Below are 19,545 nucleotides of genomic sequence, written 5' to 3'. Positions count from 1 at the left end.
GAACAAACAAGAGGAGAGCATTCAGTCTATCAAGCTCATTTGTTTGGCTAATAGCTAAGCTGTCCCAATATATCATCCAGATACCTCCTAAGGTTTGTTAAGGTTTGTGTGTCAGCTACAGTCTCAATATCTTGTTCTTGAGTCCCCCAACTCTTTAAGAATTGCTCCCTGACTTTAGTCTTAAATGTACTTACCCTTCATTCCCACTCGCCATTTAGTCAAGAGGAATCCAGATGGAGCTATCAATGCCTTTTAAAATTCTGAAGACGTGGACTGGATCCCCATGCAAACTAAACTGACATTCATAAACAAACACAAAAGAGACAAATGACCTAAATAAAAAACAACAAATGTATGGATTTCTTTCCCAGAATATTCAACTACTATATATAACACAGTCTCTGGCACAGTCAGTTTTGGGTGTGCGCATTACTTGACTGACCTTCGGAGGCATGTGTTTGTACAGCAGGATCCAACGTAATACAGTTTTTAATGCTACGAGTGGTAGCAGAATGAAAGCTTTTAACACAGGTGGCAAAGGGGATTAAAAAAGTGACAAATCAGTCCAGCACAGTCCTAAATCCAGTAAAATGTACCCTGACTGTCCAGAAGCACAACTGCAATGGATAGCTGGTCCTCTGTCTTCCTTGTTTAGTTTGCTTGTGATATAAAGTACTTGGCCTACAACAGTAGAAGCTAACAATTCTGTGTATTGTTTTGATAACCACTTGTTGAAGTTGAATGAAAGAAAACAATTCTAAATTATGCAGCATAACTAATATGAAAAAAAGACTAGTGAGTAGCCATGGGCACACTGTCTGCCAAGGTAGAAGAAGCAGGACTACCCACAGCAAACCTAGGAACTAGAGCATTCCTGTTGTTCAGTTGTGTTGTTCTGATCTGGCCTACTTGAGTGCTGTTTGCTCAGTTGCAAACCTCAATGCGCCTGGGAAACTATTCTGATTATCGGCCTATTTAAAAGTCATAACACCCTTGTTAATCTAAACAATGGCTGCAGCTGACATGGCACAGAGGGTTCAGCTCTAAGGACACCAAAACCACCATTGATCTTTAAAGTATTTCTCAGTAGATTGTACAGGGGAGAGAGATATGTTTGAACCATGAAAAAAGAAACCAAGGGTATGCTGTCTTAGAATTGAATGAAAACTGTGCTTTATATGTCTGCCACTTGTCTATCACCCAGGAATTATAAGTAATGTCAAGTTCATCTCAAGCTAATTAGAAAATAAAGACTGAGAAATAGCAGAGTGAAGATTTCAAATACAATGACAGTTTGTTGAGTCCTCTTTGATCGGCTGTATTTTGCTTACCATGGTTATTTTTGTAAAACACAAACTATAGAGGAGTTTTAATTAAGACAGTGTGGCAGAGTGACTAAGGCTTTGGACTTCAAACCCCAAGACTGTGGGTTCAAATCTCACTGCAGACACTGTATGACTGTGAGCAAGTTATTTAACCTTCACGTGCCCCAATTGGAAAAACAAAAATAAATTTAACCAGTTATCTCAAATTTTGCCTCGGATAAATGCGTCAAACCAAGTAAGTAAATGTAAAGGATATTTGATAAAAGACTCAAAGGCCTAAGAATAGGTAGAGGCAAAACACAAATAAGGAATTGCACTCAAATATCCACTTTTGTTGCCTTAAAGTAAAATAAACGCTCCCTTCAGCAGTGACTTTTGCATATTGTTATTTCAAATAACACAGCACCATGCTCGCATGTAACAGCTTAGGGTGGGAAGCTATTACAGTGAAAGCAGCAAAAGAGTAACACCTATTTAAAAGAAGTACTGAGCACTACAGCATTATCCATGCAAGTTTCCTTGGCCCTAGCCCTTAAAACATTTTACGGACATATAACAGATTTTAAAATCCACTTGATATGACCTCTAGAAGAACGTTTCCTTTCAACATCACAATAAGGGTTCCCTCTCCACTACATGCCCACGGAGACCTTGATTGATTTTGCTTCTTTAAATATGTCTTTTTACTTGGCAAACAACCCAGCTCATAAAACCTGCCTGACATAACAATTTTACAAAAATACCTATTTTTGTAATAGCTATAATGTACTAAATTCACCAAAAGAATTGGAAAAAATACAGATGTATGACAGCATGCTCAAGAAGCATTCGGTTTTTTGTGACAGACTAAAACACTACGGCCTGGTTATAATTAGGCTAGCTAAACATTTGTTAATAATAACAGTTACATTTATATGGTGCTTTTTCTCATTACTCAAAGTGCTCAACACAGAGAGTTGGGAATAACTTCAACCACCACCAATGTGTAGTGCCTAAAGGATGATGCAATGGCTGCCATTATTGTGCCAGTACACTCACCACACATTAGCTATTAGGTGGTGAAGGGCTGAGAGGGGTAGTTAGCCAATAAGGGACAGGGGATGATTAGGGGAGCATAATGGATGAGGCTGTGATGGGCAATTTAGCCAGGACATTGGGATAAACCCTACTCTTTTCAATAGTAGATATCCAGGGATCTTCAATGAACACAGAGAGTCAGGACCTCTGTTTTACATCTCATCCGAAGGATGGCGCCATATTTAGAGCACAATGTCCCCATCACTGCACTGTGGCATTGGGGTCCACATTCAGACCACAGGGTAAGCCCCCCTGCTGGCCCTCACAAACAAATCCTCCAGTATCAAGCCAGGTTCTTACTCGATGGTCTCCCATCCAAGTACTGGCTGGACCCAAACATGTGGATGACCTGTCCTGAAGCTGAGGTGGCGTGGCTTGTTGCAGAGTCACTTTAAATGCCCTTTGGTTATGTAAAAAAAATAGTTCACATTAGATAAACGCTATTAATCCCAAGGTGAAATAATAGTAATAAAAATAATAAGTCATAAAAAAAATCCTGGCTTCTCCTATTGCTTAGGATAAAATACAGCTCAACCGATAATGGTGAAAGCCTTTAAGGCTGGCCATATAATTGTAGGCATTATAAATTAATTATAATTATTAATCAAAATCTATAATATATAACAAATTATTTTAAATATCAGATAAAAGAGTAAACAGCAAAAATAATCCATCCATTTCTGAACATGTATTTAACAAAAAATATCTAAAGAAATAGCATGACTGCAGTTAAGGATAAAACTGCGCAGGACCAACAAATTTACTTCTCAGTCTTAATTTTGGATTTTGCTGCCACTTGTTTTGCTTGATTTTCAGAAACACTGGCCTGACTTTTACTGAAGCACAGATTTTTAAAGCACATTGAAACTATTATTTTAAAACTGTGGGCCACGTTTCAGTTGTTGATCTTATGAAACCTAGTCAAAGGGTTTAAGGAAATGTGCTTCTTCACCTGTAAAGTAAACTTTAATGATTCATCAAAACCTGCATGAATTTTAATAAGAATATAATGTAAATGTATTAAGAAAGCGCAAATAAAACAAGAAAAAGGAACAACCTGAAGGGTGGAAGGGGTGGGTGGAGTGGTGGCTCTGAGGCTAATGATCTGCGCTGGTATCCTGACGGTTGCCGGTTCGAATCCCCATCACTGCCAAAAGAGATCCTACTCTGCTGGGCCCTTGAGCAAGACCCTTAACCTGTAATTGCTCCAGGGGCGCTGTACAATGGCTGACCCTGCGCTCTGACCCCAAGGGGTATGCGAAAACTAACAAATTTCTAATACGAGAAATCGTATAAGACGAAATAAAGAACAAAAAAAAAAAATCATATATGAATGAAATATGTTTTAAAGTATTATTTCAACCAAACTCAAGAAACAATTTAGGAAATTGCTTGCTAATACCAAATGAAAATGATACCCGATATGAAAAAAATTCAGTTATTGTCTTTACCATGTAGATATATTATTGTAAGGATAAGGTTGTGATTTTTGAAGTTAGTTATTTTTCCTAATAATGATATACATTCATTTACCCTGAAACTCATGTAGTTAAGCAAAACTGTGTTTCTCAGCTTCAGACTTGGATGTACTCAGTAAAGCCAGCATCAAATTACACAACTTCTAGTTGGAGGGTTTATTAAACTTGACGACTGTAGTTGCTTATCTCATTGCTTGATGATTGTCAGATTACACGTAATCACACGGGATGACAACTTGGACTTTCCAGCACAATTTCACATTTCCAAAATATGACAAGCTCATCTCTTTTTCTGCCAGCCAATGACATGCTCCCTGATTGAGCCAGTGGTACACAAACGCTTTACAGGTACTTCACGTTCAGCCTCAGTGTTTGCTTTTTTTTTTTCTGTTTTCCATTCTGTCATGGTACATAAACATGCAACATAAGATAGACAAGTTTCTCTTCTGTTTGTGAGGTGTAAAACGCCTGCATTCTCTATTCACTGTAGCTGCATTCTATGCATTATACTTCTGGGTTAGCACTCACTGGCTGTCAGATCTTGCACGGAGATGAGCCCACCTCTACAACTTATGATTTTGTCGAGGCGAGTCACAGACTGACTGGACTAACTGGTGGTCATGGTAGTGCTCCTAACTCACTAAGATTATGTAGTTGAAACTGAAAATCACTGGATAAACTGTGTAATGTAACAAGGCCTGGGGTTTTAAGGTTTTCATTTCACATTTATTCTACTGCCCCACTAGCAGCAATTTTAAACTACTGGAGGAGATGCAATTTTTCTCTTAACAATGTATTTTTCCATGGCAAATGAAAGTACAATGTGACTGTGAAAAATCAAGCTTGAACAAATTTTACACTTTACAGAAAGCCATTTAACTAATTTGCTTCAGAAATCAAATACTGTATATACTCGCAGATAAGTTCTTCCGCGGATAAGTTGGGACTTGATTTTACAGTATAATTTCTGGTATTTTATAATGGCGGTCATATAAGCCGAATGGGAAAACTCATGCTATTGGTCCAAGAGATTATGATATGCTAACGCCCACCTGAGAGAGAACCACGGAGCACACAGCCTTTTTTCTCTATGTGGGTGCGGCAATGCGGCGTATCAGCGTGTGCTCTAACCGCTCCCTCTCTCTATTGTGCCTACGTGACCACACGGTAATACCCAAACTATTCCGAAGTAACATTTGCACTGATTTGTGTTTTTTGTATCTCACACCCTCATACACCTTTATCGTAAGAGCATCCCTTATCTACGATGGAGCGTTCAATCAGAAGAAAATAAGAAGCTGGTTTTAAATTAGACGTCGTTGAAGTAGCGAAAGAAATTGGTAACTGCACTGTTGCAACAAAATTCAATGTGTCTGAGAAACTGATGCAAGATTGGAGGAGGCAAGAAGATATTAAAAAAAAAAAATGAAGTGTCACATTTTTAAACAGGCGTTTAAGTTGGGGTCTGATTTCATGATTGATTTTCGGGTTTCAAGACCCGACTTATACGTGAGTATATACGGTAAATCAACAAGAAATCCAAAGTTATGATTTACACAACTCTTAGATTATTGTTGGATTTTGTGTCAAGCAGTCCTTTATTAGAGTATTTGGCAATACCCATGAGTGAACACACACAAACACAAACCTGTTAGCAAGACTTGAGTGTTTGATTTTCTCTAAACATTAATACAAGATTGAAAAAACAACCTGTCATAAAAAATGAGGACAGTTTCTAAAATTGCCTTTTTGAAAAATAAAATACATTTTTACTATTTTCACAAGAGAATTTCCAAGTTAATAATGTTTTCTGATTATGTAAAAATACAAGCTACTCATTTTTAAAATGCACACTAATGCACTACTAACTTTAATGCATTGTTCATTATATCAGTTCTGAAGACAGCAACGGAAACTTCTTCCCCTGGAGAAGGCGAGTTAACTAACCTGTTTCAAATGAATATCATTAGCCTGTGATCCAGCTTCCTCCATTATGTTTTTACTTCCTGCTTTGGGAATTTCAGGTGATGGTGTGAGCATCTTGGTTGAAGAATCCCTTCTTGGCTGAGTGACCAGAGCCAGAGGTTTGGCAGATGTTGCAATCCCTGTGGAATGAATGACACTCAGGTGTTTCTTCACAGCTTCCTCCTTGGCCTGAGAGCTTTGGAAAACAAGGGGGAGATGCTGCGAAATGCCCTGGTGTGCTTTCTGCTGGGAATGGAAAGCAGGCTTAGACTGCAGATCACCGACAAACTGGAGCTGTGAATTAGTCTTTTTGTCCTGCGCTTCTTTACTGTCAGCCACTTTCCCATCTTTTTTGGCTTCATTAATAGTTTGTATCAAGACCTAGATTTTGTGTTCAGAAAGAGAGCAGTTATCATATACCTCATTTTTTTGCCAGAATAATAGGTAGCTTTAAGTAAGTTTTCAAGGAAGAATTAGAAATCAGTTTGGTTGAAATATTTTCTGGTATATCACTTTAGCTTATGCAATATTTATATGATCAATTAAGTAGACATTAAAATGCTACATTCATCATTTTTGTTTTCAAAACTGAAATTATATAATAATACAATGTAATAAAAGTATACAGAGGCTCCCTGGGTTACATAGATAAAATTAAACATCTGGAACAAGAGTATTTTCTTTCTGTCTTATTAGCCAGACAGAAATGTAAAGTCATTAAGATCATTAAAATCTTTTTCATCCTGTTGCCTATCACCCACCCACCCCTCCGTTTACTCTTCATTCGTCTTTCATAGGAAATCTAAATGTCTAGTGTTTAAACAAAAACTGTCTATTTTCAGTTCAGTTTACCAATTGAAATAATTTAAAACCTATAAAACTGCATACGCACTGGGCAAATTATTGTCTACACCTGCTCAACTACTCCCCTCCTTTAACCGGCACCTTATCGTGGTGGAGGGGTTTGCGTGTCCCAATGATCCTAGGAGCTCTGTTGTCCGGGGCTTTATGCCCCTGGTAGGGCCACCCAAGGCAAACTGGTCCTAGGTGAGGGATGAGACAAAGAGCGGTTAAACAAACCTCCTATGAAGAAAAACCATTTTGGATGGCGTTTTCCCTTGCCCGGACGCGGGTCACCGGGGCCCCACTCTGGAGCCAGGCCTGGAGGTGGGGCTCGATGGCAAGCGCCTGGTGGCCGGGCCTGCACCCATGGGGCTCGGCCGGGCACAGCCCGAAGAGGCAACGTGGGTCCCCCTTCCCATGGGCTCACCACCTATGGGAGGGGCCAAGGAGGTCGGGTGCAGTGTGAGTTGGGTGGTGGCCGAAGGCGGGGACCTTGGCGGTCCGATCCTCGGCTACAGAAACTGGCTCTTGGGACGTGGAATGTCACCTCTCTGAAGGGGAAGGAGCCTGAGCTAGTGCGCGAAGTTGAGAGGTTCCGGCTAGATATAGTCGGGCTCACCTCGACGCACAGCTTGGACTCTGGAACCAATCTCCTTGAGAGGGGCTGGACTCTCTACCACTCTGGAGTTGCCCCCGGTGAGAGGCGCCGAGCAGGTGTGGGTATACTTATTGCCCCCCAACTTGGAGCCTGTACATTGGGGTTTACCCCGGTGGACGAGAGGGTAGCCTCCCTTCACCTTCGGGTGGGGGGACGGGTCCTAACTGTTGTTTGTGCGTATGCACCGAACAGCAGTTCGGAGTACCCACCCTTTTTGGAGTCCCTGGAGGGGGTGCTAGAGGGCATTCCTTCTGGGGACTCCCTCCCTGCTGGGAGACTTCAATGCTCACGTGGGCAATGACAGTGAGACCTGGAAGGGCGTGATTGGGAGGAATGGCCCCCCTGATCTGAACCCGAGCGGTGTTTTGTTATTGGACTTCTGTGCTCGTCACGGATTGTCCATAACGAACACCATGTTCAAGCATAGGGGTGTTCATATGTGCACTTGGCACCAGGACACCCTAGGCCTCAGTTCGATGATCGACTTTGTGGTCGTGTCGTCGGACTTGTGGCCACATGTCTTGGACACTCGGGTGAAGAGAGGGGCGGAGCTGTCAACTGATCACCACCTGGTGGTGAGTTGGCTTCGATGGTGGGGGAGGATGCCGGTCAGGCGTGGTAGGCCCAAACGTGTTGTGAGGGTCTGCTGGGAACGTCTGGCAGAGCCCCCTGTCAGAAGTAGCTTCAACTCCCACCTCCGGCAGAACTTCGACCACATCCCGAGGGAGGTGGGGGACATTGAGTCCGAATGGGCCATGTTCCGTGCCTCTATTGTTGAGGCAGCTGACCAGAGCTGTGGCCGTAAGGTGGTCGGTGCCTGTCGTGGCGGCAATCCCCGAACCCGCTGGTGGACACCGGCGGTGAAGGATGCCGTCAAGCTGAAGAAGGAGTCCTACAGGACCCTTTTGTCCTGTGGGACCCCGGAGGCAGCTGATAGTTACCGGCAGGCCAAGCGGAATGCGGCTTTGGTGGTTGCTGAGGCAAAAACTCGGGCGTGGGAGGAGTTTGGGGAGGCCATGGAGAACGACTTTCGGACGGCTTCGAGGAGATTCTGGTCCACCATCCGGCGTCTCAGGAAGGGGAAGCAGTGCAGTGTCAACACTGTATATGGTGGGGATGGTGCGCTGCTGACCTCGACTCGGGACGTTGTGGGTCGGTGGGGGGAATACTTCGAAGACCTCCTCAATCCCATTAACATGCCTTCCAATGAGGAAGCAGAGCCTGGGGACTCAGAGGTGGGCTCCCCCATCTCTGGGACTGAGGTCACCGAGGTGGTCAAAAAACTCCTTGGTGGCAGGGCCCCGGGGGTGGATGAGATACGCCCGGAGTTCCTCAAGGCTCTGGATGTTGTAGGACTGTCTTGGGTGACACGCCTCTGCAACATCGCATGGACATCAGGGACAGTGCCTCTGGATTGGCAGACCGGGGTGGTGGTCCCCCTCTTTAAGAAGGGGGATCGGAGAGTGTGTTCCAACTACAGAGGGATCACACTCCTCAGCCTCCCTGGAAAAGTCTATTCAGGGGTCCTGGAGAGGAGGGTCCGTCGGATAGTCGAGCCTCGGATTCAGGAGGAACAGTGTGGTTTTCGTCCTGGTCGCGGAACAGTGGACCAGCTCTATACCCTTAGCAGGGTCCTGGAGGGTGCATGGGAGTTTGCCCAACCAGTCTATATGTGTTTTGTGGACTTAGAAAAGGCATTCGACCGTGTCCCTCGGGGAATCCTGTGGGGGGTACTCCGAGAGTATGGGGTACCGGCCCCCCTGATAAGGGCTGTTCAGTCCCTGTACGATCAGTGCCAGAGCTTGGTCCGCATTGCCGGCAGTAAGTCGAACCCGTTTCCAGTGAGAGTTGGACTCCGCCAGGGCTGCCCTTTGTCACCGATTCTGTTCATAACTTTTATGGACAGAATTTCTAGGCGCAGCCAGCGTGTTGAGGGGGTCCGGTTTGGTGGGCTCAGGATTGGGTCACTGCTTTTTGCAGATGATGATGTCCTGTTTGCTTCATCAGGCCGTGATCTTCAGCTCTCTCTGGATCGGTTCGCAGCCGAGTGTGAAGCGGCTGGGATGAGAATCAGCACCTCCAAATCCGAGACCATGGTCCTCAACCGGAAAAGGGTGGAGTGCCCTCTCAGGGTTGGTAGCGAGATCCTGCCCCAAGTGGAGGAGTTCAAGTATCTCGGGGTCTTGTTCACGAGTGAGGGAAGAATGGAGCGTGAGATCGACAGGCGGATCGGTGCGGCATCCGCAGTAATGCGGGCGTTGCATCGGTCTGTCGTGGTGAAAAAGGAGCTGAGCCGCAAGGCGAAGCTCTCAATTTACCAGTCGATCTATGTTCCTACCCTCACCTATGGTCATGAGCTATGGGTAGTGACCAAAAGAACGAGATCGCGAATACAAGCGGCTGAAATGAGTTTCCTCCGCAGGGTGTCTGGGCTTTCCCTTAAAGATAGGGTGAGAAGCTCAGTCATCCGGGAGGGGCTCAGAGTAGAGCCGCTGCTCCTCCGCATCGAGAGGAGTCAGATGAGGTGGCTCGGGCATCTGATCAGGATGCCTCCTGGACGCCTCCCTGGTGAGGTGTTCCGGGCACGTCCAACCGGGAGGAGGCCCCGGGGAAGACCCAGGACACGCTGGAGGGACTATGTCTCTCGACTGGCCTGGGAACGCCTTGGGATTCTCCCGGAAGAGCTAGAAGAAGTGGCCGGGGAGAGGGAAGTCTGGGCATCTCTGCTCAAGCTGCTGCCCCCGCGACCTGACCTCGGATAAGCGGGAGACAATGGATGGATGGATGGATGGATGGATGGGATGTGAAGGTGACAGAAATTGTATGATGCGATCATGACAGCATTGACCAGAATCTCAAAGGAATGTTTCCAACATGTTATAGAATCCATGGCATGAACAACTGAGGCTGTTCTGAGTGTAAAAGGCTCTAGCCAGTATTAGTACAATGTTCCAAATAATTTGCTCAGTGAGTGTATATAATAGCAAAGAATTAGTGGAAGCATGCAAACAAGAGAAGCTGATAATATAATAATACTAGGGGGCTTCGCTCGCCAACTCCCTGGCCTGCGCTACATGCCAGCCACTTCGCATCTCTGCACCTCATATATGTGGATCTCACTTTCACCAAACAATAAATCTTTTAATTCTCGTGGATACACCTCTTCATTGGGAAGAAACACTACTTTTCCCTGATGGCAACACAAATTAGACGATCTACAAGAGTCAGACTCGTTTGCTGTTCCGTTATTTCACCAAGTAATAATTTCTGTTTGTTTGCGCTAATGTGAACTTTACTATCATTTATTTGAGACTTTCGAATTTTCATACTTTCATTATATCTAACCTGCTCTGCATGTTTATCGCACCAACGTTTTTGAACCTCTTTACGACGTTCTACTTTGTCATCTTACTCTTTGTCTTTTATTTCCGGCCCCGGGTGTGGTTAAATCTCTTGGCACAAAGTCTTGTCTCGCGGGACATGAAATTATCTCTCTGAAAAAGTCTCGTCTCAGGATTTTTTTATATAATAGACAGACAAAAATGTGAAAGATAAAGTAACAGCCAAAACTCAGGGAACAGAAAAAATTGAAAATACTCATCTGATATCCTAAAATGATATTTAAAAGTTAATCCGCTTTCCACCTAATGTGGGACACACTGTCTAATTCAGTGCTGTTTCCGTGCTACTCTGTTGTTAATCAGAAGGATGAAAATTCAGTCTTGGGACATGGAAGAGAAAGATGGGAATAAACCCTCTGTGGTGTAGCGGGTCCACAGCTAAAATCAAAAGCTAGTTTTTTAATAGATAATTGCTGCACTCGCGGCTTAAAGGGTGCGTGGTAGTGTGGCCGGAGCGGTTCCCGGGTGTTTCGTGATGCGGGCGGTCCTTGCCTAAGCCTAAAAAAAAAAAAAACTACTGAAAACACATTACTTTAACATGGCCTTCTCATAACTTCACTGTAATTTAATCCTGGCACTCTGTATATCCAATTCATTATAATAACTATTCATTCAAAATTTGTACTAACCCCTACTCTCTCTTCTGTTTCCTTTTCCGGTGTCCTATTGGTGGTGGCTTGTGCCACCACCATCTACCCAAAGCACCATGATGTTCCAACAATGATGGATGGATTAAAAGCCAGAAGTCTGTATAACCATCAGCATCAAGTGACTCCGTGAGAACCCTAACTACAAAGAGGACTATTTCATTTATGTTAGGTAGAATGCCCAAAGGGGACTGGGCGGTCTCGTGGCCTGGAACCCCTACAGATTTTATTTTTTTCTCCAGCCTTCTGGAGTTTTTTTTTGTTTTTTTCTGTCCACCCTGGCCATCGGACCTTACTCCTTTTTATGTTAAATAAGGTTGTCTTATTTTAATTTCTTATTTGTCTTCTATTCTTCTTTTCTTCATTATGTAAAGCACTTTGAGCTACTTTTTGTATGAAAATGTGCTATATAAATAAATGTTGTTGTTGTTGTTGTTGTTGTTGTAAGTGCACAGGTGAGGAGTCGTCCACATCCGTAATTGATGCCGGAAGCTGCTAATCGCCACACCTGATCCATGTCCCCATAATATATAATAGAAGCGCGAGGCGGATGGAGGGAGAACAGAGAAAAAAAAGAACGGAGGTTAGAAGTGAGAGAAAGGCAGCAGGGAGGAGAAAGCCAGTGCAAGAGAGAGAGTGGGCTCATTGAAGATTGAATGCAGCTGGTAGGAGAGCCCCGGAGGAGTGTTTGGCCAACTCTCTGGGGGCAGATTGAAGCGGTTGCTCCAGCTGAGCAGTTTTGAGGAGTTGGAGTGACTGGCAGAGGAGTTGACTGGCCATTGAAGGAAGCGGCAGTCGAGGAGGCTTTGGGAGTGTTGAGCCCCAGTGTGAGAGCCCTGGCCACTGGGGAGGAACCCAAGTCTGGTCCGGCTGGAGCCCTACATAGCCAGGGATTGGAAGGCTACCGGACCAGAATTGAAGGGAGCTGCATTTGCTGGTAGGGCAACTCCCCTGCTGCGGTGCCCGTATGGAAGAAGCAGGGGAGCCGCCGATAGAAAGAAGCAAGCACCGGATTTTTAAGAAAAGACTGCCTCCAGCCATTGTTTTTAACCTCATTTTTAATGGATGTATTTATTGAATTTTAACCTCCACCTTTTCACCTGTTTTAATGGATTATTTATTTAAGAATTATTTGAGACACTGCATTATTTATTTGGAAAACTGTTTTTGGTTTTGTTGATTTTAATAAAAGCACTCTGCACCATCCTCTTGCTTCATTGTTGATGTCTTCAGTGTCTAGCTCATCGGTGACATTACCGACGGTGTCGGGTTCGAGTGCTCCCAAACTGGAGAAGGGAGCCTGGAGCTGAACCCGCACTCTCACACCCTCACCTGATTAACCAACTCCAACACCTTTCACCTAACTAAAGTAACAGTATGCAAAATCAAGAGCATTTACAATATAGAAACAGTTTATATTTAAGGTTTCCTGTACACTACCACATGCCATAAAAATGGCTGCTTTTCATAGCAGCTTTGAATGTGCTTTCAAGTTATGAATACAATGAACATTTAGAATCAAAATAGCAGTGAGCTTCACATCCCAACTGTCATGTCATTATGGGCAATCAACAAAGAGGTTACAAACTTAAAGAAAGTCCAACCATTCTGTTTCTTTTGCAGTATCCAGTGGATAAGCTTTGAGTCTACGCTGCCATGCTGCCAAAGAACGTTTGAACATATTCCAGTCAGCAAACAAACACTATGTAGTTCAGTACCTTTCCAGGCTCACACCCAAGTAAATCCAGTTAGAACATTAAAACAGTCCAGATGAGGACAGGCCATTCAGCCCAACAAAGCTCGCCGGTCCTATCCATTTACTTCTTCTAAAATAATAATAATAATAATAATACATTTTATTTATACAAGGCGCCTTTCAGAGAACTCAAGGACACAGAACAAACAATAAATAAATAAATAAAAGACACAATTATAAACAACTTAAAACATCAGAAAATCTAAAAATTAAAACCAAACAAAACCACTGTAATCAGAAGGAAAAAGAAAAAGCCATTTTAAACAGAGGCGTTTTAAGTTTGCATTTGAAAAATGAATATGATTTGATGTTTCGGAGCTCCGCAGGTAATGAATTCCAGAGCTTGGGAGCAGAACGGCTGAAAGCTCTGCTCCCCATGGTGGTTAGACGGGCGGGAGGGGCGGTCAGATGGGTGGAGGAAGAGGATCTAAGGTTACGGGATGGAATGGCAACATGAAGAAGGTCAGACAGATATGGAGGGGCGAGGTTATGAATGGCCTTAAATGTTAATAGTAGAATCTTAAAAATCAATACGAAACTTGATCGGGAGCCAATGAAGCTGATGCAAGACCGGAGTAATATGGTGAATAGATGAGGATCGAGTGATGATACGTGCTGCAGAATTCTGGACTAACTGAAAATAACATCAAGTTGGGTTTTTAAGGTGCCTAAAGTCCTACTTTCTACCACACTACTTGGCAATTTCTTCCATGTGTCTATGGTTCTCTGTATAAAGAAAAAATCTCCTAATGTTTGTGCAAAATTTATCCTTAACAAGTTTCCAACTATGCCCTTGTGTTCTAGATGAACACATTTTTAAGTCACAGTCTTGATCCACTGGACTAATTCCTTTATAATTTTAAACACATCAATTATGTCACCTATTAATCTTCTTTTGCTTAAACTGTATGGGCTCAGCTCTTTCAATCTTCCCTCATAATTCATCCCCTGTAGCCATGGAATCAGCCTAGTCACTCACTCTTCTCTGGACTTTTCTCAGCCTGGAGACCAAAACTGCACACAGTACTCCAGATGAGGCCTCCTCAGTGTGTTATAAAGTTTCAGCTCAACCTCCTTGGACTTGTACTCTACACATCAGGGCGCTATACAACTAAACATTCTGTTAGTCTTCTTAACAACTTCTGAACACTGACTGGCATTTGATAGTGACAAGTCCATTACGTCTCGTCTCCTAAATCCTTCTCCTAAGGAAGTTCATGGAACTCAACAACTGACAAACTTTACATGGAAATTCTGACATTTTTACCTGAAACAGTGTGCCCCTTAAAAAGTACCTGACAAACAAACATGAATGAGATGGTGCTTCAGGCAGTTTTATCTTGATACCGTCATTCTTGTGCTTTTCAGGGTAAATATGAATATAGCTCCTATGTATACAAGCTGCTTTATTACAATCCTACATTTACACGCAAGGATTCATTTCACATCCCTACTACTGTACAATATTAAAGAAACTTTGTTTTGATTATTTGATCTCAACACGTTTCATTTTTAAAACTAAACACCGATGGATGGCTGTTTTCAATAGATTTTGAAAGTGGTGAATGTTTCACACACTCCTAATTGCAGGAATAGTCTTTCACAGTTGTTTGTTTTTTTTTTGTATGTAGCAAGTCAAGATGGAGAACATGGACTGATGGTTTCTTTTAACTGCTTATTTTTTATTTTCCACTTAAGACAAGTCACCTTTTCCAATATACCCAAGTTAAAAACTTTGCTAAAAGAAACCTGCCAAGCTTTTCTAATCTTCTGTCACTTTGGTTGATAATACCGTTTATTATTTTGACCATCTTATTTTACCTAAAATTAACAAAGATCAAATTTTCTCTTTGAGGGATAGACCAAAGCTTTTTCAGAATTTGGCAAAAATTCACATCCTATGTTCAAATAAACAATCTGGGAATCTGTTAGGCTTTTTTGATGCGTTATATAAGGGACTATTCTATCTTGTACTTTTTGTTCACATAGTTCTCGGATTTGGATAGGAAGAGACTCACATACTGATTTGAACTAATACGGAGCATAAATGCATAGAAAGTAGTATTGATTAAGTTCATGATTATCCTGTGTATGATTCATTGTAATATTATTCATAAGATTAATAAAATATAAAGGATAAACTATTTTGTGTTTCTGAGGGGGTTACAAACAATGACTTTGGTACTTTTCAGAAACATTTGCTGCCATCTTAGTTCTATCTGTCTATCTGTCTATAATATATTCTTCTGCAACGTTATTAGACTTTTCTATTTATTATTAGAATCTGGTTTTGCCATGACTAGAGTTTATGGAGTCATTTTATTTAAGTCAAGTTTACTTAACTCAAGGCTTATATAAGCCAGGAAGCCCCTGCATTTTCCTTCTCTTAAAACAGAAACAGTAGGCAAGGGATATTAAAACAGATTTTAAATAATTAGGACTACCTTTGCCTTTTCTTTTGCTCTAGCATCACTTTCGGAGTCGGAGTCATCATCCTCACTGTCCTCATTACTTTGATCATCATCTTCATCATCGTCATCTTCAAGATCTTCAGAATCACTGCTGCTCACACCTTCACTTGAGGTATCTGATGAAGATCCTGATTCACTCTCACTGTTACTAGAGCTGTCAACAGACTTCTTCTGGAGTTTCTAGAGAGGCAAAATCAAATGTATTGTAAATTATTCTTTATTACCACTTTCTAAAAGTGTGCTGTTAAACAAACTATGCCAGTAGAAAACAACATCATCATGAGTGACATTATAATGCTCTTTGAACATCCATGCAACATATACAATTAATTGATAACTAAAAGATTGACAGTCAGAGGACTTCTCTCAAAAATGGGTGCATTTTTGTATACTTTGTAATTCTGTATTCACCTGCTAGATGAGGCACACCAAAACCAAATGGTGATGCAAGGATGCTCAATGAACCATGCAGGAGTGCAACAAAAGTGGAAAAGCTGCAGAGAGAATGTCCCTGAGGATAGATCCCCATGTGTTGGCAAGTTAAAATGAATGAATGAATGAAATTCTTCATGAATAACGTCATAGCAATTTAGTGTACTAAAAGTACAGTTCTACGTGTAGTGGGGCATCTCAGCGGGCCACTCTTAACCTGAATCAAAAGCCAAAACAAAAGATGGTGTATCGAGACATACATGGAAGAACAACTTAATTATACAGCCAGTAATGAAGCCCCCAGATATCTGCTGAATCTTCTGCAAGGGCTCTGGACACTTTCTAGTGGGTGGAGTAGCTAATCCACTAATGCACCATCTTAAGGTCCCATTGTCCAAGCACCAAACACACCCTCCTAACGCCACTCAAATCCTTCCTATTCTTTATCTAAAAACTGGCCACACTACCTCCCTGACAGATGAAATCTTGTCACTAACTCTACACCCAGACTCCAAGTTTATGGACTCTGTGGACCATGGTGGTTTTATACCTCTGTTTAAAGTAATTGCCATCTTTACAGAGTTCCATCTTGTAGCCTCAGGCCTCCATGCATTCTGAGCCTAGGTGTTTCAAAAGTCCAGTTTAGTGTCCCAGAACAGTCTTAGAAATCTGAATAGAAATAGCATTCTCTAACGAACGTTTACAACTTTTGACTTACCTCCTTCCTGGATGCTGACCCATAGGTTTATTATTGTGAGTCCTCCTCTGTGTGTCTACCCCTTTAACTCCAGCACCCAGTGATGTAAATGTAAATGCTGACAGCTAGATATGTTCAACTTAATAAATATCTGAACCAACATGTCTAAAAGGTAGACAGTGAAAGCTAATCTATCTGATAAACTCAACAAAATTCCTTGTTTCTTTACATATACATCTGCAATCTTTTTCTCCGCTATTAATATTGTAGTATAGCTGTTTGTAAATGCACCTTTACAAATACAGACAAGGTTGCCTATGGGAAGGGTTCGGCTAGGATGGCACAGGGCAAGGACAAATCCTGTGGAAAGCTTTCAGGCAAGAGACAGGGAGCCACACAGGGCATGCCCAATACATTGTGTGTGGTGTGCTATGTGCCATAAAGTACAATAAGGGATAGGAGGGTGGTCCTCATGGCTTCCCTCCATGCCCACAACAACACACAGGATGGTAAAAAAAATTGTTCCTTTAATATATAAATAACTACCTGGAGAGTTACATTAAAAGAAAATACATCAAAATACAAATAAACAGAAATAAGACAACAAAAGCCAATGTCCCACTGGACCAGATTGGCCAGGTTTTGTTTAACATCTACCTATCAGGTGTAGTAGCTTGATGATTTTTGTACTAGTCCAGGGCTCAATAGCACTTGCTTTACCTCTCCGTATTTCTCAGTTCCTCTCACTCATACACACATACACAGATACACACACACACCCACACACACACACACACACAGACCCTGGCCTCTTTACCTCCCAGTAGGTGTCCTTCTTTGTTCCCAGCTCCAAATGGTCTCTGGCTTTGTTACTGCTTTGAACCCCTTCCCAAGTTGTCCAACAACAAAGCCCTGGAATCACTTCTGGGGTCAGGAGTGTTCTTCTGCTTGCTTCAGGGACAACAGGAGCAGCTAGAGGAAGTTTTAGCCTGGTGTCCCTAGAGCAGCTGGAACATTCCAGTAGCCATGTCTCTAATTTGACACACAGCTTCAGATGCTGTCCACCATAGTCCCATACAGTTCCTCCAGGGACCAAGTGTCCTCTTAGCAACCACAAGATATTACAACCTTTGACATTTTCTCTTTGGCTTTACTCTAAATATTGGGTTGACCAGGAGGTGTTCTCGAGTGTAAAGTCACCATATTTTGAAACTACTGACTGGTTATATTAAGTTTTAATTTTGCTCAAATGAACCAGGATGAACTATAAGGCGATTTAACTACAGGGGCAGTTCACAATGAAAGTATTCTCTCTTCACATATTCTTTCTGTGTTGCTAACAGCAATTTATAACTTTAATGCACCTACATCAGTCAGATTATAAGTTAATGGTAGAGGGAATGGAAAACAACGCAGAGGCAAATACAGGATCAAAGAATTTGAGCAGAGCCATCCGTCAGAAGGACAGCTGGTCAATCAAATGTGTGTATGTCCCAGAGCCCCCACATGGAATTTTAACATAAATTATGGCCCATCTGAAGGGCCAAAGAAGGAAAATGACATAAAGAGTGGAACAACATGGGAAGTGATGTCAAGGAGAGAAAAAAAACACCATTTTGCCTGAACATCAGAGAATGTAAACCATGCTGGTTGCTAAATTAAAAACCTGCCCAGACCAACATCCACCCTTGACATTACTGATCTTCAGAAAGCTTTTCTAAGGTTATATTGAGACTTTTGCTATATAACTTTTTTTTATTATACTTTCTTCTATTACTGTCATCATACTTTAATAAATATTACATTTCTTTTACATTTCTATACTTTGTCTCTTTATCTTGAGTGACTGAGATAAATATTAGGGCACCTGGTGTAGAAAGATTGCTGCTTTCTTGCCCACAGGGTTTATCAAAACTGAGATGTCATACCTTAATAAAAGAACAAGTGCAGTACAAGTAAAACCCATTGGTTGGTAAGTGGCATATAGCTAATAGGGCACTGAGCATTTGTGCGTCTCAGTGACGTCCGTATATTTGTTAGTGATGGTGATGGCGAGTCCCTGTGTGGAGTACTGAGAAGTGACAGGTTTGAGCATCACTCAATCATACTTATTGTTCCTATGTGGAATATTAGAGTGAGTGACAGTAGGGTATCACTTATATGTAATTGTGTGACTAGGATCTCTCTGTGTGTGTATGTGTGAGCGTAGGGGCGGGAGATCCTTTATGAAATACCACAGAGTGACTGGCAGTATGGCATCACTCATACGCAGTTTTGTAAAGAGGATCTCTGAATGTGTGTGTATCTGTGTGCGTGTGTGTGTGTGTGTGTGTGTGTGTGTGTGTGTGTGTGTGTGTGTGTGTGTGTGTGTGTGTGTGTGTGTGCGTGTGCGTGTTAATCTTTGGGTACGGGAATAGACCAAACTAGAAATGGACTTGATAAATCCCACAAATCCCTCAGTAATATAGGAGGTGTTCCCAGCTTTGCTATCTTTCCATCCTGAATACTTCTTTCTTTCTGCCTCCCCCTCTCCTCCATTATGACAGCAGTTTTTATCCTTCCGTAATAACGTGCAGGACATCTATTGCTGCCCGTGTGGGTCGGTATGGAGGGCTTTACCCTGGCTTATGTCATTTTAGTGGTGCTCTTGACGGAGTAAACTCTTTGCCTACTAAGTTCCCCCTTGCAATATGTCTTCACTGACTTGTTTTGTATAAACATTTTAAAGCTTGTTTTTAATCTACCACTGCTATGCTATAAGTACAAGTCTATTCCTGTCATCATTCATTCGTAAA

The 19,545-nt window shown here is 42.3% G+C and overlaps 1 protein-coding gene across 14 annotated transcripts in view; it reads right to left on the bottom strand.

Annotated features, from left to right (window-relative positions):
* baz2ba (bromodomain adjacent to zinc finger domain, 2Ba) overlaps nucleotides 1-19,545 on the bottom strand; it is a 279,446-nt gene that overhangs the window by 87,036 nt on the left and 172,865 nt on the right. For all 14 annotated transcript variants that reach the window (XM_028806424.2, XM_051930571.1, XM_028806421.2 and 11 more), the window contains 2 exons: nucleotides 15,595-15,801; nucleotides 5,828-6,226 (listed from right to left, as the gene is read on the bottom strand). In XM_028806424.2, coding sequence (XP_028662257.2) covers nucleotides 5,828-6,226; nucleotides 15,595-15,801 — 606 coding nt within the window. The remainder of the gene's footprint in view (nucleotides 1-5,827; nucleotides 6,227-15,594; nucleotides 15,802-19,545) is intronic.

The sequence above is a fragment of the Erpetoichthys calabaricus genome, chromosome 8, assembly GCF_900747795.2.
Source record: "Erpetoichthys calabaricus chromosome 8, fErpCal1.3, whole genome shotgun sequence".
Classification (NCBI taxonomy): domain Eukaryota; kingdom Metazoa; phylum Chordata; class Cladistia; order Polypteriformes; family Polypteridae; genus Erpetoichthys; species Erpetoichthys calabaricus.
Note: the sequence above shows the minus strand (reverse complement) of the source record. Positions and strands in the feature narration are given on the sequence as shown.